The following is a 20381-nucleotide window of genomic DNA, read 5'->3' on the forward strand; positions in this document are numbered from 1 at the left end:
TGTATAACCTATTTCTTAGTCATCTATCAAAACACCGATAAGCAGGAACTCAGGGCTATATCCCCACCTTTGTGAGCAGGACATGTTTTAAAGCCATTTTAAAACAAGATAGCTAGAAGTTTACTTACTTTGCAAAGTGTTTTACTCTACAGAATACTTTTTTCACGCTAATAAATGACGACTCTGCCTGCGGTGATCTTACATAATCATTCTAGCTTTTTCTTTTCAAAAAAATGGAGGCAGCATTCTGCTGCAATGCTCTTACCCACCACAGATCAAGAATTTCCATTCAGATCTCATATTGTTGTTAAACACGCCTGTTATTGATAAAATGTTTTGGTGCCATGGTCACAAAAATCCACTGAAGATTATAAAAGGCTTTTCTTTTTTCCAGTCAGCTTTACTAACTATTGCTATCCACATATGTTTATTTGATCCATTTGCTTATAAAATCATATATACAACCAATTAAGTTTAAAAGGAAAAAAACTGTACTTACTCTAAAGTAGTATTTGCAATGTTACTTTTTACCATGATAAGGTGCCTCTTAGAGCTATGTTTCAAGTTATTCAAATGATTTTTACCAAAGGAAGCCAGAATTCACCCTGGAAAAAATGGGGTTTGATACTACCAGAAAGAAGACTGAAAATAGTTGTATGCTCTTCTATGTTGTGCGAATGAGAGACACACTAGTGTCATTAATAGCATTATTCATATTCTGTTGGCGTCAAAAGTCTGTAAAAGCATAAACTGATAGGTATCGATACTCATAGCTCTTAATAAAGCCATAGAATTTAGACGGAAAACAAAGTCTTTGGTATATGAGAAAAGGATGTAAAACTATAGCCATGTTCAATCAATTATATATAAACTCAACGACCTAATTCAACCTAAAAAAAACCCAGATGAGACTACATTTATTCTTCTTTATTGAAATTTCCATTGAATATCTAACTTACTTCTTCCTTCACTGTTGACTAAATTAAGAAGCTGCAAAGACTGTATCTGCACTGGAGGCAAAGCAGCCTGTTTTTCTGTTTGGCAGAACATGTTTCCAAGGCAAAATGGTTTATTTTGAACAGCTTTTGTGAGTCCAAACCCGTTCTGCCTCCAGCTGAGGCAATTTTCAGCTATTGCAGACATGGACACTGTTTGTTTCAACACCTCTCTGCCATGCCCTTTCTGTCATACCAAACACTGTCTTGATGAGGAATTTAAAATTCTGCAGAACCGCTGATCAAATGTACTTTTACTATTTTTTACTTTTTTAATGCTGCAAAAGCAAATTTCAAAGCAGAAGAGCAAAAAGAAAAAGGGCCCTGACATTTCCATGTACTGCTAAAAAATGTTTACAATTTATTCCTCTCTAATCAAAATGCTTACATTTTTGCCTGTAACTAGAGGCTCTTCTGGATCTTGAACAAGAACAGGCAAGAATATTCCAAAAAAATCTTTTTCATGTCATATTTTTTCCCTTTGATTTTGTTTGAAATGAAGATTCTACCATTAATCATATAAATCACAAAAGAAGATAATTGGAACATAGAAAAAGAATTACATACCTTATACTGGATAAGGAGACCATAAACCAAAATATTTTTCTTTTTCAATTCTCTTGCAAATTTCTTGATCCTAGTTAGTTCTTCCATCCCAATGCTGAAATAAATATTTTCTGAAACATCCAAGTGCACCTGCAAAGGAACCAATACGAAAAAAAAGAAAAAAAAAATCCATAGTGTGTTATTTTAGACTGCCAATTTTTAGTACCTTATTTACAAGCTAACAAGGGTTTTTCTTAGTCAGCTTCTGTTATTATTAAATTTCACTACTTATATATTTAATGACATGAAAGTTATTTCTCTTCAAAGCACAGTGAAACCAATACATCAGAACACACAAGAACACAATGTTCTAACTGCATATTAAAAATATTTCATTAAATCAGAAAATGAACAACATTCTTTGGTAAGCTCTAGCTTTCACAGATTTATTTTTTTTTTTTACTATCAGGATACTAGAGAAATACAGGTGTTGTTCCTAATCATCTGAAAGGTTTTCAAAATGGAACTGCATTCTTTTAAGATTTATTTTGAATTTACTACCTCTTCAGTACAGCATATTAGTTGCCTAAATTGCATTAATTTCAAGATAATGCTTCAAGTTTAAAAACCAGAATCTACTTCAAAAGAAGGCAGGGCTATGACTGTCCCGGGGTCTGGGGCAGGGAAAGGCAGGTCTCACGTCCAGCAGGGATGCTGCACAAACATGGTGGGTCTCACAGGACCTGAACTGGTATCTCCAGGGAGGTATCAACTAACTCAACCCTTTCCCAAGGCTTACGTGTTCCCCAGTTTAATCAGTTTACTTTACAAAGGTTCTATTAACTGCAGAAATCAAAATTAAGGATGCTGCTTTGTACATATAAAGTTTCAGTATCTATTAATAGCAGAATTACCTTTCCCCTTAAAAGAAAGAGAAAATATTTTTTTGGCTGAATGATTCCTTCGATATAAAACTCAACTGTAAGTACTACGGAGAGGTAGGAGTATAGAGGTAGCCCCAAGTTCTGTGCTTGGGAAAATTAATCCAAGTTCCCTTTGTACCTTATGTTCAATTTATCCTGACAGTAATAGGTTTTTACTCATTTTTCCCTTGTAACACTTTTTAAAAAGCTGTTTACTGTCTCAGTCTATATTCGCCAGGAGGAAAGCTATTGTCTTCTACTACACAGGCAGAGATTAATTTTCAACCACTTATTATCTTGTTATTTTTTACCCAAAACAAGGCTAAGTACTTCTTATTTACAGCTATTTAGAAGAAATTTTAAAACCTATTATTTTGAAAGAACACAACCTAACACCTGTTTACCATTAACCTGTTCCACAGCTTTAAAAAGAGATTTTTCTCAAACCTACTTTTGTACTGAAATGCAAATAACGGCAACTACAGAGCTGAAGGAGTACCATTCCCTTCTTTCTAACCTTAAGTAATAACAACAAAATAAAAATCGTATCTATCCATAGTGCCTACAAACATGGACATGTATTACTCAGAAAAAGTAATGTCAGTTTAAGAAAATGATTCTTCTGGTTATAGCAGAGTTGGAGAGGATACTGGTTTGATACAGACAAATAACAGAATGAAGTTTACCTCTCTGCTTCCTATTTCTCCTGTAACATTAATCTTCCCTTTTCTGCTATGTCCAGATACAATAGTCCAATTGCTGCTTCAACTTGCAGATGCCAGAAAAAACTCCAGGATAAAGGATAGACTTTTGAAATCTGTGGCAATTTATAGGCGGGAATATGGACAGAAATCATCATTTCTAGTGCAAGCTCATCCTTTTGCTGGGATAATTCTCCCCAGGCTGGTTAAACAGACAATCTGGCACAATAACAACACCTGTCATTTTTACAACTAAAGAAGCTGAATATCAGAAGGAAAAATAAAACTGATTCTCTTAATTATCAGATTGTCACGATAAAGTTACACGTCCTGAAATCGAAGAATAGACAAGAACGTTCCAATTACACAAAAGTCTACATTAGACTGCTCCTGATTATGAGGTTAGAATGGAAGCAGTTAGCTGTTCTCCTCATTTATCCTTTCAATTTTTCACTACCAGGAACAGTTTTACTTTTGAGAGTGGAAAAGAATAATGTTTCTCATACAGCTAGTACCTAAACCCTATGCATTTAAATGTCATCATATTGCTTAAAATTCTGAGTCATGTTTGCCTGAGAAATATTAATGTGCCCTTTACATCAAAAGAAAGTGTCTTACAGGACTTTTTCAGTAACAATGCGTTCAGGTTTTATGTTAAATGAAGAATGTAGCAAAGAACAAAGCTGAAGAGAATCCCACACATAAGCCTTAGTGAAGCGGGCACCCAACACTGAATTTAATTAAAGACTACTAAAGGAAGATTCTGTCCCCCAGCCATACCATCTGTAATGAGTTTCAAGGATTGGAAGTTTAAAGGACTTAAGTAGTTCCCAGTAATTAATATGAGTCAATGATTTGTTTAGCTAATTCTTCAGTCATTTAAAACATACTTTCCAGTTCTCCTATGTTTTCCTTCTTGTATTTCTAAAAGGTAGCGTGGTAACTCCATAAAATTTGAAGGTGTAGCACGAAATGCCTTTTCATAGTTAGAGTACTTCATTTTTTAAAGATACTTTTAACAAATGTATGCGTATCTATGTTTTAAATGTTAGCAACTGCTTCCACCTACCTAGTTAGAAGACTTTTCTCCAACTGTCTAGTTTTGGGAAATTTCAAGGAACAACTGATGGATCTGGAGTACAGTAAAGGGTTTAAACACATCCTTTTCTCCTGAGGCTATCTGAAAAGGTGTCCACCTAAATAATTTGTGCATGCTGCAGGCTGCTCAAGCAAGTACACTTTCATTAAAAATGGTGCTGGATTCTACAATGACTTCCAGAGCTAGTATCTTAGGGGCAGAACCTGAGCTTCATGGTGAGCTTGTGTATGCATTATTTGCATGCATACCTATTTCGCAGGAAATATTATGTCCAGAATGTTTATAGCTACAATTATTAAAACAAAGCTCTCACATTCCATGTGTCACACTAAAAAAGCACTGAAATTCAAAGTCCAGGGTTGAGATGAGCTATGAATTGGGTACAAAAGAAGCATGCTTTTAACACTGTAGTATTACCTAGTCGATTAACATATCTAACTTTATCTGCACACCCATGAAATTTAACAGACAGAAATGCTTTAAAAATTCTACCAGAATAGATTCTTCACTCATAGAACATCTCGATAAGTACAGTACATATTAAAGTTATATTCCAAAGTACTTCAAAGTTCATTTTTAATACTTCCACCAGAAAAGCAACAATAATTTTAAAACTTTGAATAAACCACACACCATAGAAAAAAATAAAGCTACTTAATTATGTTTCAATTCTGAACATTCAAGCAGAGTACATCATTTGCAGCATCCACAGCAGAGATGGAGCACAACAGCAAAGCAGGAGTTAACAGTTCAAGATGACTAGCCACAATGAGTTTTTTTACAGAAATATATAACTAATAAATTGTCATGTGCTAGTGTTGGTTTGTTTCCTGACAGCATGAAGTACATTTGCTGAAGTGCGAATGATGCTCTTTACAGTCCAATTTACAGTTAAATTTTACAATTTTATTCAGAGCTAGCAGAATCTCGGAATTGCCGTCCCTGGAGGTATGTAAAAGATGGGCAGGCATGGTGCTCAGGGACATGGTTTAGTGGTGGTTTCGGCAGTATTAGGTTAATGGTTGGACTCGATGATCTTAAATGTCCCTTCCAACCTAGATGATTCTAGGATTCAATCTCTTGAAATAGTTTAAAACTAGTCCAACATTTTAAAATATTTCACTAGATGCTTCCTATAGTAACTTACAGGAGTTACCTACCAAAATAAGGACAACTGGGTATAAGAGAGGAATATTTGATTTTTCCAACACATCCACAAGTTGTTGGGTTTCTTGAATGGCACACTTTTTATCCTAAATGAAAATAAATGTTTAGAATTACTGAAAACATCAAACAATGGTTTCATAAAATGGAATTCAAAGATTTGTTATTTACCAAAAAAAGATACATCGTTTTTTGGTTTTGGGGCTTTTAATTTGGTTGGTTGGTTTTAATACATTTGTAATGCTTTTGTCTGGTAAAGTCATACTTATTGGAAAAAAAGTGAGATTAATGACATTGCCCTTGAGAAATATACATATATACAAACATATACATATAAAAATATATAAAAAACGAGCTTAAGGGTCTTGACTGGTTTCAGATATGATTCATCTAAAACCTTCCTGTTCCCACACAGGGACCCAAGTACAGACTGCATGGCAGGCACGTGTCCAGAATGGGAAACGCTAATGCAGACGATGGTAGCAATGCACAGTTAGATGACGACACGTATGACATAGCTCTATAGCTCTTCATGAGACAATTCACTTCAGTACAAAAATCTACGAAAGGAAATTTTAAACTACTTTCAGTTGCGCCCCTCTCGTTCAAGAACTCATGGCTGATTTAACAACATACTGATGGAAGTGCAGAACCAGGAGAGAAAGAACGGACCAGTATCTCAAAGGTCTAGTTTGGTGCACATCAGAAACACCAAACATCGCAATGGATACACCAAGAGGACAGAAATAACAAACAACTCATTGTTCAAATATGTAATTATTATTTACCATTACTAATAAGCTTAAGTGCAAAACTAAAAGCATGTATCCTTACTACTCACATTTACGCAAACAAAATTGTAGCAGTGTCCTGAAAGGATGTTTTGTAGATGGCTATCATTTTTGCTTAGAGATGCTGACATAGCTTCAACCTGATTTAAAAAAAGATAAAAATTACTATATCACAAAATTGACTTCAGCCTTAACTATCTGCTAAAGTTTCCACCATTATGGCAGAGTTTTTTCATCCAAATGATTTAAAACTGGCAATTATTATTTCTGCTATGAGAATGAAAAACTGCTCAAATTTTCAGGTGACTCAACAGTGCAACATGGAGTCCAACACCTCGCAGACTTTTCTGCAGGTTTTTGCTGAAGCGTACTGCGAGGGGGAGCCACTCCAGAAACAGCCCTGGAACTATCAGACACCAGCCCTGGAACTATCAGACACCAGCCCTGCTGCCTGTGTTAGGATGTTCAACTGCTCCCAGCAACGAAACACTGTTCATAGGATCAAGGTGATATAATGATTTTAGACCTCTAATTCTGATAAAATATCTATAATGTTCAAATACATATATATTGTCTCCATGCAACCAAAAAACATAAATTAAGTATGTATGAACAGGTGTTCTAAGATTCTGCGTATGACGAGACTTGTTTAGAATTTCTCCTGAAAAGCATTTCCTCAATGAATACTTTAAAATAGATCACAGACATACTTATTTTGCAACCTTTAACACCAGCTAAGAAATTATCTTATGCTAATTAAAACAGAAAGTAGATTCTACTACATTATATCTTCAGGATTGCCTTAAGTAAAGCAGCAAAGCAGGTAGTGGAAGGGGAATTTGTTTCCTGAGAGAAGATAACACTTTGAAGACAATTGTAAAAAGTTGAAAAAAAGGCCAGAAAAAAATCCTCATATTGCTTCTATCAAACCAGCAAACCTCACTGTTCCAGTGCTCAAATGAGCCCAGAAGACATATTACATATAGCAGCAAACAACAGAAGCAATACACTGCTGTTTTCCCTCAAAATGTCACTTAATCCACAGTCCAACAGAAGCACCAAAAAAAAAATTTTAAAAAGGCTTTGCACTGTTATCTAAAGCTGATTTGTTTATTTCTGTAATACTTGGGGATCTAACTTGTCTGCAAAGGAAGGTGATTTGAAGGCCCAAAGTTGATATTTATGCAATAAAGATTTTAGAAACATTCTGGGCTGAAAATTTGGTAACGCAGTCCCAAATAGTTGACGTTTAGTATTTTAAAGAGATTTAAAAAAACAAAAATCACAGAAGGCAAGAATTACTTAAAGCACTTTTAAAATGCAATACTCCATGGCTCTTCTGGCTTGAACTTCTGCAGACGTCAAGTCAGAATTCCCCAGTACCTTCACAACCTTGCACAGACTTAGATGAACAGGAGCATTTTGCATGCCAGAGTCTTTTCAGAAGGTAAATGGAACATGACTCAAGGGTGAAAGCCTAGAGTTTTTTTTTTCCTCGAGATATTACAACAGATGATGCTTAAGTATTCCTAAACATTTAAAAATTAATTTCGTGTATCGGAGTTTTGATTTAACTTGGACAACTAGAGTTTAACATCTAAAATGTTAAAATATTGACCATAATTAGTTTAAATTTCAGATAATATGTACTCTACTGAATGATCCCCAATTAGTGTCTTATTTAGCTCAATTACCCTCCCATTAGTCCTTTCAAAAGGCCCAGCTTTCAGTGTGGTACGTTTAACATGCTTAAAATAACTATCATGTCCCACGGAGACAAATCTCTCTCTCACAAGGTTACTGTGCTTCTCTTGAGAAATCATACACCAGATACATACTCTCTAAGGTGCTTCAAATTTAGAAGTTCTGTATATTGCTAAGCTTAAAAATTAACTCTCAGATTTTACTGTTTAAAACCAAGACAATACATAAATATTACTTTTCAATTTAAGGCTTGATAAAACGAATGACTATGGACGTCTCAAGGAACAATACAAGACTGGGATCTTGATGGAGTTCTTTGGTAGGTGTCACTTTGCAGGAACATTTTGAACGTGCTGAAGAAAAATTTATCTATCAATTTAATTACGATGAAAGACAACATGGATCATCAACCAAATAAACAGATCTAATACAGCCACCAAAACAATTCAGTCCCATATCAGTAGGAATCCCTTCACTTTGCACCCTCATTACCTTGTTTGTGGTCATTTTATGTGTATTTTATTCAAATGCACCATAGGTTCAGGTGCACGACCAACCCAACAGTTAACCAGGCTCACAATGAAAAGCTGGAAATATGTTGTAAATTTTAAACAGTTTTGGTGCCAGTCTGATTTGAGGTTGCTAAGCTTGGAGTCACAGTGTTGGCTGATTGAACATAATGCATTCTTTGACTTTTTTTCCAGTAGGCTTGGAAGTGTTTCTCATAGTATGGTTATAGTGGTTATATGCAAGCATAATATATAGATATAGATACGTTAATATTTAAAGAAGTACTTTTTTTTTTTCTAATATGGGTAAGTGGTGCCTTTCCAGTAATTGCAGTAATACTTTAAACGGAGAGAAAAAAGGAAAACTAGCAACAGATCTGGTTCCAGTGAAATGGAAACATACTTCTGCTCCATTATACAGCTATTCAGACAAGAAAACATCTTATTCAATTCTGCAAAATTCAGTTTTGCACTTTTAAATGTAGATATCTAATAAAGCATGATTTTCCATACTAAATACAATTCTTTCCAAAGAAAATCTCTAAGTATAATGCCAAATGACATTTCTAGATAGAAAATGGCAATACAGTTTGCTACAGAAGAACATTCTACTATTAACTAAGCACGCAATGCAGACCAACAGACCTGAATAAAACTATTAAGAAGTAACATCACGCAAATCAGGAAACCTGTATTTTTGAACAGCTATTCCCTGTCTGTTTCTCTGGGTAAGAGAAAGATGTAATAGCATCACATAACATATAATTAAGAATCACCACAAGATCAGTCAAGATTTAAGCAATTACCAAATATTAAGCACCTTTGGGAAAATTAAAATATGTGATAGTTCTATTAGTAGGAATGACAAAGGAAAAGGCAGTTAAATGCCAATAGAAAATTCCATCAATATCGTCCACCAAAGGCTTCAAGGAGCATTCGCTATGTGCGACACGTACCCCTATCTCTCTGCAAAAAGTCTGATTAATTTCACTTTGCATTTGTAGCTCTGCAGGAATACAATTTACTCTTTAATTGTTTCAGACTTTATTGCAGACTTCAAAGCAACAAAAGCATTTCCTCTGTAACATATTTGTAACAATTCGAGTTTAGTGAATTCATAAAATCTAAAGAAAATGGCCTCTCTGTTGTCTGGATCCAATTTCTCCTCTAATCTAATATATACATTTTAAGAGGATCTGTAAGATCTCCCTCTACAGCATAATTGGGCAGAAGATGCTTCTCTCTTGGTTACTCCCACACCTGGTGTTAATCCCCTGTTATAAATACTGCAGTGACACTGGAGGTCTGTTTCTGTATTCACATTATTTAGACCATTTGTTAAGAGTTGTGGCTACCAGAAACATTAAATTAATCATACAGTTTACAGACACAGAGTTGCACTTACTTTTATTTGGCTTTGCAGAGATTCATGAAGGAGAGAACCTACTTGTGCAACCACTTCCTTTACATCGGTAATAACACAAACTTGTTGTGATAGGTTGTCTGTGATCAAGAAAAAAACCTTAGTATTTCATGCAAAGATAAATCAATCAAAATTACTAATCTTCTAAACATTACCTTTAATTCATAACAATGCTGTCTCTTGACAGAACCTTTTCAACAGCTGCAAATTTAATTTTAAGACGACTTATTTCAAGGCACAGTTACTACAACGACATAATTTATATAACATAAATATACAATCCCAAATATAAAATTCATAGTATATTTTATATGATTTTGTACAACATGAAACATGACATAAGGCCTGTCCCCAAAGCCCACGTAAATACGGGACTTCTATGAAAAGGTATTTGTTCAGGTCCATATTACCGACACCAGATGACAACCAAGAAAATAACTTTTTGAAATCCTCATAATACTTATCACTTAAACAGATCACTAAATGCTGTGTAAGCAATACTGAGAAAAGCAAAAAAACCCAGGAGACACCAGATAATATAAATCCTCTTCCCAACAATATATACTACATAACACATGAAAAAAAAAAAAGAAAAAAAGTACTGAAGATACTGTTAAGAGAAGCAGCAGATATAACTGTTCACCTCAATATAAAAAAAAATGCAGTCATTGACAAAGATCTTGGCAGAGGGATCATCTTAGACCTTTTACTGGTGAGGGAAAAAAAAATAATCTTGTTGATACCAAGAACAATAGTTTCAAGTTATTGCCTGATCCACTCCATAAAGCAAATATTTCAGAAAATTAATATTCTCTCTTGTTATTGACTACAGTTTCAAGATTCAGTGAGCATTATCCTTTCTTTAAGCAAACAAATAAAAATAATCCAAGTCTGGAACTCTCACTTCTAATTCAGGATTTTATCCTTTAGATGTTGAATTAATATGCAGACCAAAACAGAAGATTTCCAACATCTCTGGGGTAGCCATTCCATAAGCAGATAGAAATTTCATAAATCTAAATTATATTTAAAGCAGACTTCAATGAGACTTCAGGGATACACCACCACAAATAAATTAGTAGTGAAAGACACAAAAGAAATTATAAAAATATGGCCTAACCGTTCTTCAAACAAGTCTGAATATAGAGATACATATTTGTTGCATGTGGAAAGGTTTTTTTATAATTACATACCACACAATAAGTTAAATCAGATGCATTACTTAAGTAAACATCTCACTTTCTATTGTAAACTCAAAGACTTCATTACAAAAATAGACATACAGATCTGAAAATTAATTTTAAAGCTGCTGCAGAGTTAACATTATTGGAAAGTGACTTGTGATTTTTAAAAATAATTTTTTGTGAGCAGGAAAAGTGAATTGACCACAGAGGACCCCAAAAGATACTACAATGATTTTATAAATCACGGGCATTTGTTATGTCCAATATTTATAAAATGACAATGAAAATAGTGGTGGCAACTGGCTTTGTATTAAGTTAGCAAGAATGGGGAGGGGGGAAGAAAGAGAACAATAAACATCTGCTTATAAACCATTACAACCAGATGAAAGTGAGAATTAAAAAAATGCACGGCCAGTTCTCAGAGGACTGGAAATCACAGGATACCACAACTGTGGGAGAAATTATCTTCCCATAGATTCACTGGGCAAAAAAATATACTTAAGATGCATCAAAGTTGGCTTCTACTTAATAGAGAATAACTTTACAGTCTCAAAAATGGGTCAATGGGAAACATATTGAATTAATTTCTTATCAGCAGAAAGAAACTGGTGGTAGATTGAAATCAGAGAGCAAGAGCCACTTGAATTTAGTACTGTACACGGAACGCAGATACACTGCGGATACAAGATAGATGTACATAATAAACCAGACTGGCATATCAGATTTCAAGAACTCAGATTCTATGGAACTAAGTAATTTAATGAAGAAGGTCAGATTGGAGCCATTACAAAAATCCACATGTGGAAGAAGGCTGTGGAATCCAAAAAGGCACCACAACTTACCCTCAGACAGTTCTTTTTAAAAAGAAGTCAGTTATCAACAGCAAGTGTCAAAAGTAACCTCACAAGAGGCTGCTCAAAGACTGCAACTATAAAAGCCCATCTCACTCCTCTGCCAGTCCCCTTAAACCTCTAACTTCCTGTAATGTAAATGAGAAAGCAGAGAAGACTATAAAAAAGGCGACCAAGATTTGCAGATTGAGTTTTCTAAAGAAGAAAGCAAAGTTGAATGGAGTGTGAAAAAACGTATTTTTAATCTGGAGGAGGAAGGCAATGTTAGAGGGGAAGTCTATTGATAAAGGAAGAAAAAATGAAAGTAATGATAATATACACATTGAAAAGATGCTGTGTGCTTATATATGATCAAGAAAAATTTATAAAGGAAGTCTGGGAAATCATAATTTATACAATCATTATAGCAAAGCAACTGTGCTGTTCTAGCTGAGGTTTAAAACTCAGTTTCAATTTAAATACCAACTGTTTCAAGTGGCCAAAAGAATCTTCACGTTCATTGAGATGGTCTGCACCTTTGCTGCACGGTGGGAAGGAAGGCCGACTGGAGCCTTCCTCCCTGGGTCTCCCTGTGTCCCACTTCTGTTGGGCTGATGGAGCTCTCTGTCACTCAGCGTAATCACCCTGAGCCCAGTGAGGGCAGCTGGGGCACTGGCTCCCAAATCCCACAGGTATCATGAGTTTTGCTGACTGTTGGCAAAGCTGTGTGCAGCATTTCATTCCCTGTTTTCAGAAGTCTGGGTGAATCAAACAGTCGTGCTGGAAAGCCATGTCATGGTCATGTCATAAGGAATTTTAATACTCAGCTAACAAAATTTTGTTTTCCATCAGACTGTTGGATAATTCAGGCTGTAAGGGACCTCAGGAGGCCCTGCTCAAAGCAGAACCACCCATGAGGTCAGGCCTGATCATTCATCCCTATGTCCCCCAGGCTCTTGAAAGCCTTTGACGCCAGAGGCTGCACAACCTCTCCAGGCAACCTGTTCCCTGCTTGATTGTCCTCATGGTGAAAGAGTTTTTCCTGTTATTGAGCTGGAACCTCCCTTGGTTTTGCCTGTTACCTGTTGTCCTCCCACCATGCACCACTGTTTTACTTTTCTTCCCTACTTTCATGCCATACCTTCCTTGCTATCTGCCTAACCTTTTAATTTTTGTCCTCCTTTCCTATCAAAATCTCTCTCTTGCTTTGGCTCCCGCTTCTTCTACTTACTTTAAGCTCAGCATTTCCCTGGAAACCTCCTCTTCCCAATACACATCTTCCAATTACTCTCAGCTTCTTTCCAGTTGTACCTGATTATGGAGTAACCCTTCCCATAATGCATCACATTTAACATCCACTCAGAGCATATTTTTTGCATAAAATGAAAAATAGTTAAAACTTTACACTATCAAATTCTGTTAGGTTAAACATTAAATTTCTCTATCAGAAAAGGGGTAGGAATTTTCTTCATTAAAGTGGAAACAGGATTTCAGAATTCGTTCCATTAAACTTTCTTCTTTTTCCAGCAGAAAAATTCATTTTCAATTTTTCTGTGCCCTTCTTTGATATCCTAAAGCTTTAGATCACATTACTATTCAGTAACACCTGTTACAGTCTTTATCCTAGGATCTCACCCAAAATTATAAATTAAAATGTGTGCATGTTTATGGAACTACCTTTGTTAGATAATGTATTAAGTGTACTCTAACAACTCACTTAAAAGTTTACCTTGAAAAGCATGCCACAAACAAGCAGCAATTAAAATAGTACTTTGAATAAGGATCATAAATATCATATCCTAGGGAATTAATATCATAAGAATAAAAATGTGTCTGAGTGGTAAACAGATTTTAGCCTACAGATGTAAATTTTTTCTCTTAATTGCACATATATATGTATACATACATTTGTTTTTGTAAACATATGTTCATACCATGCCATTCTTGGGCTGTCATTACAATTCCTACTATTTTGGAAGCACATCCTATTCATCAAAACACTTTTGAAGTTTGCAGTGAATTCAAAATAGTAAATTAATTTATCGACATTCCATTTTCACTTTCTACACAGCAATGGCTCAACTGCTCTGGAAATTCAGTATGGTTCTCCCTGGCATGTTTAGTATCTCATAACAGAGATGTTTCTACCACTGTAAACACAAGAAAAATGACACAAGTACTGCCAGATTTTTTTTCATCCATGCTCAACAGAACAAGTCAAAATTGTTATTCGTATTTCATAGGTAACCAAAAATATCTACCAATTTTGTTTATTCATTCCACATTTCTCTGTAGCCACAACAACCAAAAGCCGACTTTGACACTGCCCCTACCAATATTAGCATACAAGCAGGAGAGGAAGATTTTGTGGTAGAAGACAAGGAAGAGGGTTGTTTTCACCTGACAAAACTATTCTGAGGAGTACCTCCCCACCTGCCAGTCCATTTCTTTGCCTCACAGCAGAGAACAGCCACTGGTTAATGAGTATGAAACTGCAGCCAACCTCAAGTAAAACGTCTGTCCTTTCATACACAATTGACACTTATGTCAATTTTTTTCTAATAAAAAGTCATGTGGGTTCTTCATATAACATAAAATATACTATGTAGCTCCCAAAAGTCACAAACAGTTTGAAGGCATTATGATATTTTACTTGGCACTTCCAAAATATAATTCTATCTACATCAGCAGATACTTATTAAGCCAAATGTGAGAGCAAAATATCCGATCTGCAAACACACGTTCTTGTGATAAAGTTACTGCAGAAAAAGGGCCGTTAAGAAAAGAGAAATGAGGAGGAGAGAGAGCCAAACTCTAAGTTACAAAGTTCTACTGAGACGCACCATTTAAAGTTTACATGTTGGAACTGGAGTTCAAAGATACCTACCCTGAGGGCAGTAGCCCTAATGGAAATTTTTTAGGATGTTTTGTATTAGTCTGATCTTAACTACATTTCTAGATGAGTCACCCTTATTGTAAGATGATGTTTTCTTACTTCAAGACTATTAAAAATAGGCGTGTGCCACCTTGTCTGCATACCCTACAAGTTCATACCTGCTTAACTAAAGAAAAGCATTAAATTTACTGTTTATAAAACAAATGATATTAGGACTCAGACTTTCATAATATAGTTGTAAAAAAGACTTGAGGAAGTAAGCAAATTAATAAGACATGTTTTAAGAAAACAGTCTCAAAAGATAAATAACTCATTAGTCCATTTATGTTAGTGAAGTGTTTCTTTGCATTGCCTTGAATATGAATGCTATATATACATATAAATAACTACAGTACGAAAATGTATGCATGCATGTATGTTTTTTATACTTCCACCTGCGTCAAGTTCAGCAAGCTGAAATTTGTCAGTTACGACCTCTCATTAGGCCAGCAGTTAAAATCTAGCTGTGCTTCTGTGAAACATTTGGGACTTGTTACATAGGTAGAATTACATTTGTAACATAGCACACTATAGAAACAGTCTCATAACCAATGATTAATTTTACTTTTTCAGACATCATTTAATTACCAAACACATATTACCATAATATTTTTTCTTGTATCTAATTAATTACAGAATTATAATTTAATTGATATTAAATATATATATATTATATATATATAAAATTATATATATATATGGACAAGAAACAGAAATGCAGAAGTCCTCAAAAATAAACAGGACAGCAAAATAATATGTCAAACTGAATCACCAGGAACACGTTCCTTAGCAAAGCTGTCTATAGGTACAAGTGTAACCTTAATTTCCAGCATAAAAATTAAGGAATTAAAGATCTGTTGAAGTTCATAATTCAAAGCAAAAAAAATACTATTTGAAACCAGAAAGGGAAAAGTTGGCTGAATAATTCTCATTAAGTCAAATATTTTTAATATAGCTTAAATGGATTTTGTAAATAAAACAAGCAGGTTAACAGAAAAGATAACTGTCATTCTCTGAAGTTGAAGGAAACCAAGTTTCAGTCACTAATAAATATATCTGGCAGATGACCTGGAATTTGGAACTGTGGTCATAAAATTAAATATGTATGCTCAAATTCATCCAGCGATAATATGTGCATCCAGCAAAGTAAATTGGATCACTTAATAATAAAGAAATCAGTTGTGAAGACTTGAACAGTAGCAGGGAGCCCGTGTGAGGCCAGGGCCCTTAGTACCTTATACCCTCCCAGGCCATACATTTAGCTTCTGGGACATCTCCAGAGGACATGTGGCATGCCAAGAGCCTTGCAACACAGCCTTACAGTGTCATGCAGGACTTCCCCTTCAGACACTTCACTCTACAGGGCCTGAACCTGACGTCTCAATCTACCCAAGTACGTGATACAGGGCTGTACTATCCAGTGCATAATGCTGCATTTCAGTCCTGTGTCCTCTTCAACAACTTGACACAAAGAGCCATAAAGTAGACCACTGTCCCATGGGTAACACCATTTATACCCAAAGTGATACACAGTGTTAGGAAGAGGCACCCTTTCCTCCATATAGGTAGGAAAGATCGCTGACAGCTATGCTCAGCAAGGTTACAGAACACACTAGCAGCCAGTGCCAAGCAAAAGTAAAAGAAAGGGGTCTTAACAAGGCAAAAGATAGTAAATTCCATATGGGAAGGCAGGTATTGCTTTCTGGAGCTCCTGGCATCTCATCAACATCCCAAAGACGGGAAAGAGAAAAGGGAAAGGAGGAGGTAGATACCCAGAAAACCCATCCCTGAGGATGCCTTTAAGGGGGAACAGTATGCAAAACTCCACAAGCACACGGGTCTCGTGCGAGCCACGAACAGCACACTAGTACAGTGGAGATTTCTGCTAGACAGGTTTGTATCTCTAGAGCGCTCAGAATCAGCAGAAGGTCCTTCCTCTCTCCAGAGACTGTTACTGAAATCCTCAGAAGAAACATTGCGTGGAAACTGCCACTTTCTTGCAGAGTTTGCTTCTCCATCAGTCTCTGTAACACTCTTCCATAACACCAGCAGGTCTCCAAGACGGAAGCTCACAAACAGCAGTGAGTAGCTACCACACAGCAGACAGCTACCTAAGTTGTGCAAGAAAATGCAAAAGGGTAACGACAAGTAGGAGCACTTCCTATAGCACCGCGTAGTGGGTTCTGAACTCTCAAGAAAAGCAGACGCTGTGATACAGTCCATTATTCAGATAGTAGGAAAGGCCTAACTGAGCATGTCTTGGCTTGTAGGATGGTTGCCATTCTGGAAGGTGGTCTGTCCTTGAAGGTTTCCCATAGGCACAGCACAAACAGTAGAACATAGCTATTAAGACTACTTTTGTAAAGCTAACAACAACCATGAGACTGAATGATGCAACATGGAGGTACAACAGGACGACACTCAATAGGTCAAAAAATATATTCTCCCCTTAAATATGCTTTAAGTGTGGCATGAACTGTGAATAAAAAGCTGACCTAATATTAATTTACATGGTGCAACTGTCCACTATAAAAATAAGTCATGTTATATCCATCTGAAGATCTGGTATTTGAAGCCTTTTGTAGGGCATAGAATAGGCAAGGCACAACCTTCAAATTGCAGACTTGGAGTGCTAACAGTGTCTATTCAAAACCTCATTAAAGATAACCAATTATGTAAGATAAATCTGTTATGGGGCGTCCTAATTAGCTATGGAGGACTCTTATCACACTGCTTGCATAAGGAGTAAAGAATATGTAAGGCTTTCCCGTCCTGAAATCATGCAGTGCAGCAAAGAGCAAACATAAACTTCAAGGAACTTGAAGTACAGTCTTTCATACAGACCAGGCATAATAAAAGACTACTGTGGTTACTGAGGCTGACATATTGCATGCTGCCATAGTAACAGAACATTAGAGAAGTAAAGATCAATTAAGGGATTAGCCTGATTTACCGCCATACAAATCTTCATTTTTACTTTAAGCTACATTATAGATTTTTATCATAACCAACAGCTGGAAAACATTGTATTGGCTTTAGTGAAAACAAAAAACGTGATAACATGATGAAATACACATGTAAAATATGTATCTATGAACAGTTCGAACAGAATTACTGGTCATTTACAGCATTTTTGCTCCCGTTATAAAAAGAAATAGTTAAACTCAGTGAATGTTCCTTTCATTTGTGTAAGCTGCATCCAAGCTGTTTTTAGAGAAAGATGACTGGAATTGATCTTATTTTTCAAATAAATTATAACTAATCTTTAATGACCTATGAGATTAATGAAGCCCTTATATACACAGGAATATAAAAATTCATTTGCATGAAGGTTTCAGTATTGTTTCAGGTTTACAATTTTCTGTATGAAATGATATTGTCTATATGTTACATAAAATCAGCATAAAATACTATAAAAACATTTTTAAAGCAAAATGTTTCAAAATATTACAAATCTATTTTTCTTTTAAATAATCTATAAAGAAGAAAGACTAGCACTGACTAAAAGAATAAAGGATTCACCTTTATAAGGATGGGAGGGCAGCAGAGGGAGAGCACAGAAACCATTTTTTTCACATGGTATTAATTTCTAGTTTCCCCACAAGAAGCGTGATGACTCAGTTCCCACCTTCACAAGAGCTGCTCTGTAATGATGGGGACATGTGAGGAAGGAGCAAACTGGATGATGGCAGCAGGGTGCTGTCTCCTTCTCCAGCTACGTAAAGCAACGTATTTTACATAAGGTGTCCATCTGGCTTTTTCCTTGCCCACTACAGAAGAACGTATCTAGTAAAGGATCAAATAAACTGCAAGAAGATGAATAAGAACTTTTTAAAAATATAAATCAGCACTGGTTTTGATTTTTCTTTTCCTTTAAAGTTTACACATCCTTAGCACATCCTGAAGGTCTTCTGAAAATATTTGAGTAATACTGAATGATACAGTAAAATAAATCGGCTTTTGCATTACAAAAGTAGTACAGTCTACAGTTAAGTCCAAGGAACAAGGAAATGAAAATGGATCTACTTGATCCAGTAATGACTGCTAAATTGCCATTAACTATTGAGAACATACATGGTAAACAAATATGAAAAATACACAGGAAAAAGGAAAATAAGATCAAAGTTAACACAGAACGATGAGTTTGCTGAGATTTTTTCCAACTTGAGTATTGAACCTTTTGTCAAGATATGATCAACACAGTACATTCATTGAGCTGATTCATGGCATTTACATCATTTTATGCTGGCATTACTGGCTTCAGCAAGCTTGACTGACAGAAGTACAACAATTCTTGTTACAGCAAATATTTACAAATATTGTAACAAAACAGCACATCCAAGCAGCTGAATCAGCTTTCTACATTTCCTTATTAATGTTATCATCAGAGGGAATTTTCCTTTGAAAGTCTCTGCTATACAGGTAATACTTAAAATTATAGATAAAAGAAGTCTCTACTGTAAAAGCATGCACGCACTCTATTAGAATTAGGAATTCAGAGAGAACTCATATCATGGAGGTACGCACAGATCTGCATCGTGCTAGATGAAATAAACTGGATGCTGACAATGCAAAAAGGGTCTCAGAAGGGGGGGGTAATTTTATTTTTTTTTTTAACATTTAACTGCCATTTTGACTGCAAAAACTTATTTACTGATTTGACTGAAATTAAGTCAACGGGACAAGTCAGATCATTAGTTAAGTAAGGACAAGCAAAATGACTGGTATAATGGGGTCTATATTTAGACTGGAAAAAAAGAACTTCATTTTTTCATATAATTACTTTTGCACTTCTCAAAGCTTGGAAGCTCCCCTTTTTTCCACTGAACTATCATTCAAGGTAAAATATTAGTTCCAATTCCTATTCATCAAGAAGATAAAATCATTGCTTAATTTTATATCATACTGTACCATGAAATTCCTCTTTTGCATACTGATTCATTCTATTAACTCTTTTTTGTCTTGTGAGTAATTTTGCTCATGTGACAAGCACAATAACAGTATTTGAGCTTTTAAATTGTATATTCAAACTGAATTGTTTTATCCAAGTAAAGATAATTTAAAATTAAATTAAAAGTACTACATACTTTTCCAAGAGCACAAGAATTCCAGAAAATTAAAATAAAATGCTTTGATAAATCACTGGGCCAACTCAAGAACTTATCTAGATTTTATTTGTGAAAAACTCTTAATGGCAGAATGAATTCTGTTTGCATATAGTTTGTAAATATCCAATAGCTATCAAAAAAATAAGTGGACAAAATAGAGATACTGCATATTTTGGAAATGTTTTTCCAGTTTAAGTCAGATCACACCCCCATTTTCAAAGCTTCCCATAAGCTTGAATAAGTTAAAAATACTGTTCTGAAAATATTAAACCAAGTAATTTCTGAGATGAAATATTCTTTTCAGTAACTCAATAAAAACTGTTAAAAATGGCATTTATAAGCCAAGAGATACTCATATTGTCAATCTCAGATGAACAAATGTTTCCTAGGAAATCAAGCACAGACAGCGTCCCTTCCAATCTCCCAGCTTCATAATAAAAAACCTGAGAATCCTAAGAATTTCCAGGCT

The 20381-nt window shown here is 35.3% G+C and overlaps 1 protein-coding gene across 3 annotated transcripts in view; it reads right to left on the reverse strand.

The window, feature by feature from the left end:
- CRPPA (CDP-L-ribitol pyrophosphorylase A) overlaps positions 1 to 20381 on the reverse strand; it is a 118029-nt gene that overhangs the window by 46044 nt on the left and 51604 nt on the right. For all 3 annotated transcript variants that reach the window (XM_063324945.1, XM_063324944.1, XM_063324943.1), the window contains exons 6-9: positions 9838 to 9935; positions 6270 to 6359; positions 5425 to 5517; positions 1563 to 1691 (exon numbers count right to left, since the gene is read on the reverse strand). In XM_063324945.1, coding sequence (XP_063181015.1) covers positions 1563 to 1691; positions 5425 to 5517; positions 6270 to 6359; positions 9838 to 9935 — 410 coding nt within the window. The remainder of the gene's footprint in view (positions 1 to 1562; positions 1692 to 5424; positions 5518 to 6269; positions 6360 to 9837; positions 9936 to 20381) is intronic.

Source organism: Chroicocephalus ridibundus, chromosome 2 (genome assembly GCF_963924245.1).
Source record: "Chroicocephalus ridibundus chromosome 2, bChrRid1.1, whole genome shotgun sequence".
NCBI classification, from domain to species: domain Eukaryota; kingdom Metazoa; phylum Chordata; class Aves; order Charadriiformes; family Laridae; genus Chroicocephalus; species Chroicocephalus ridibundus.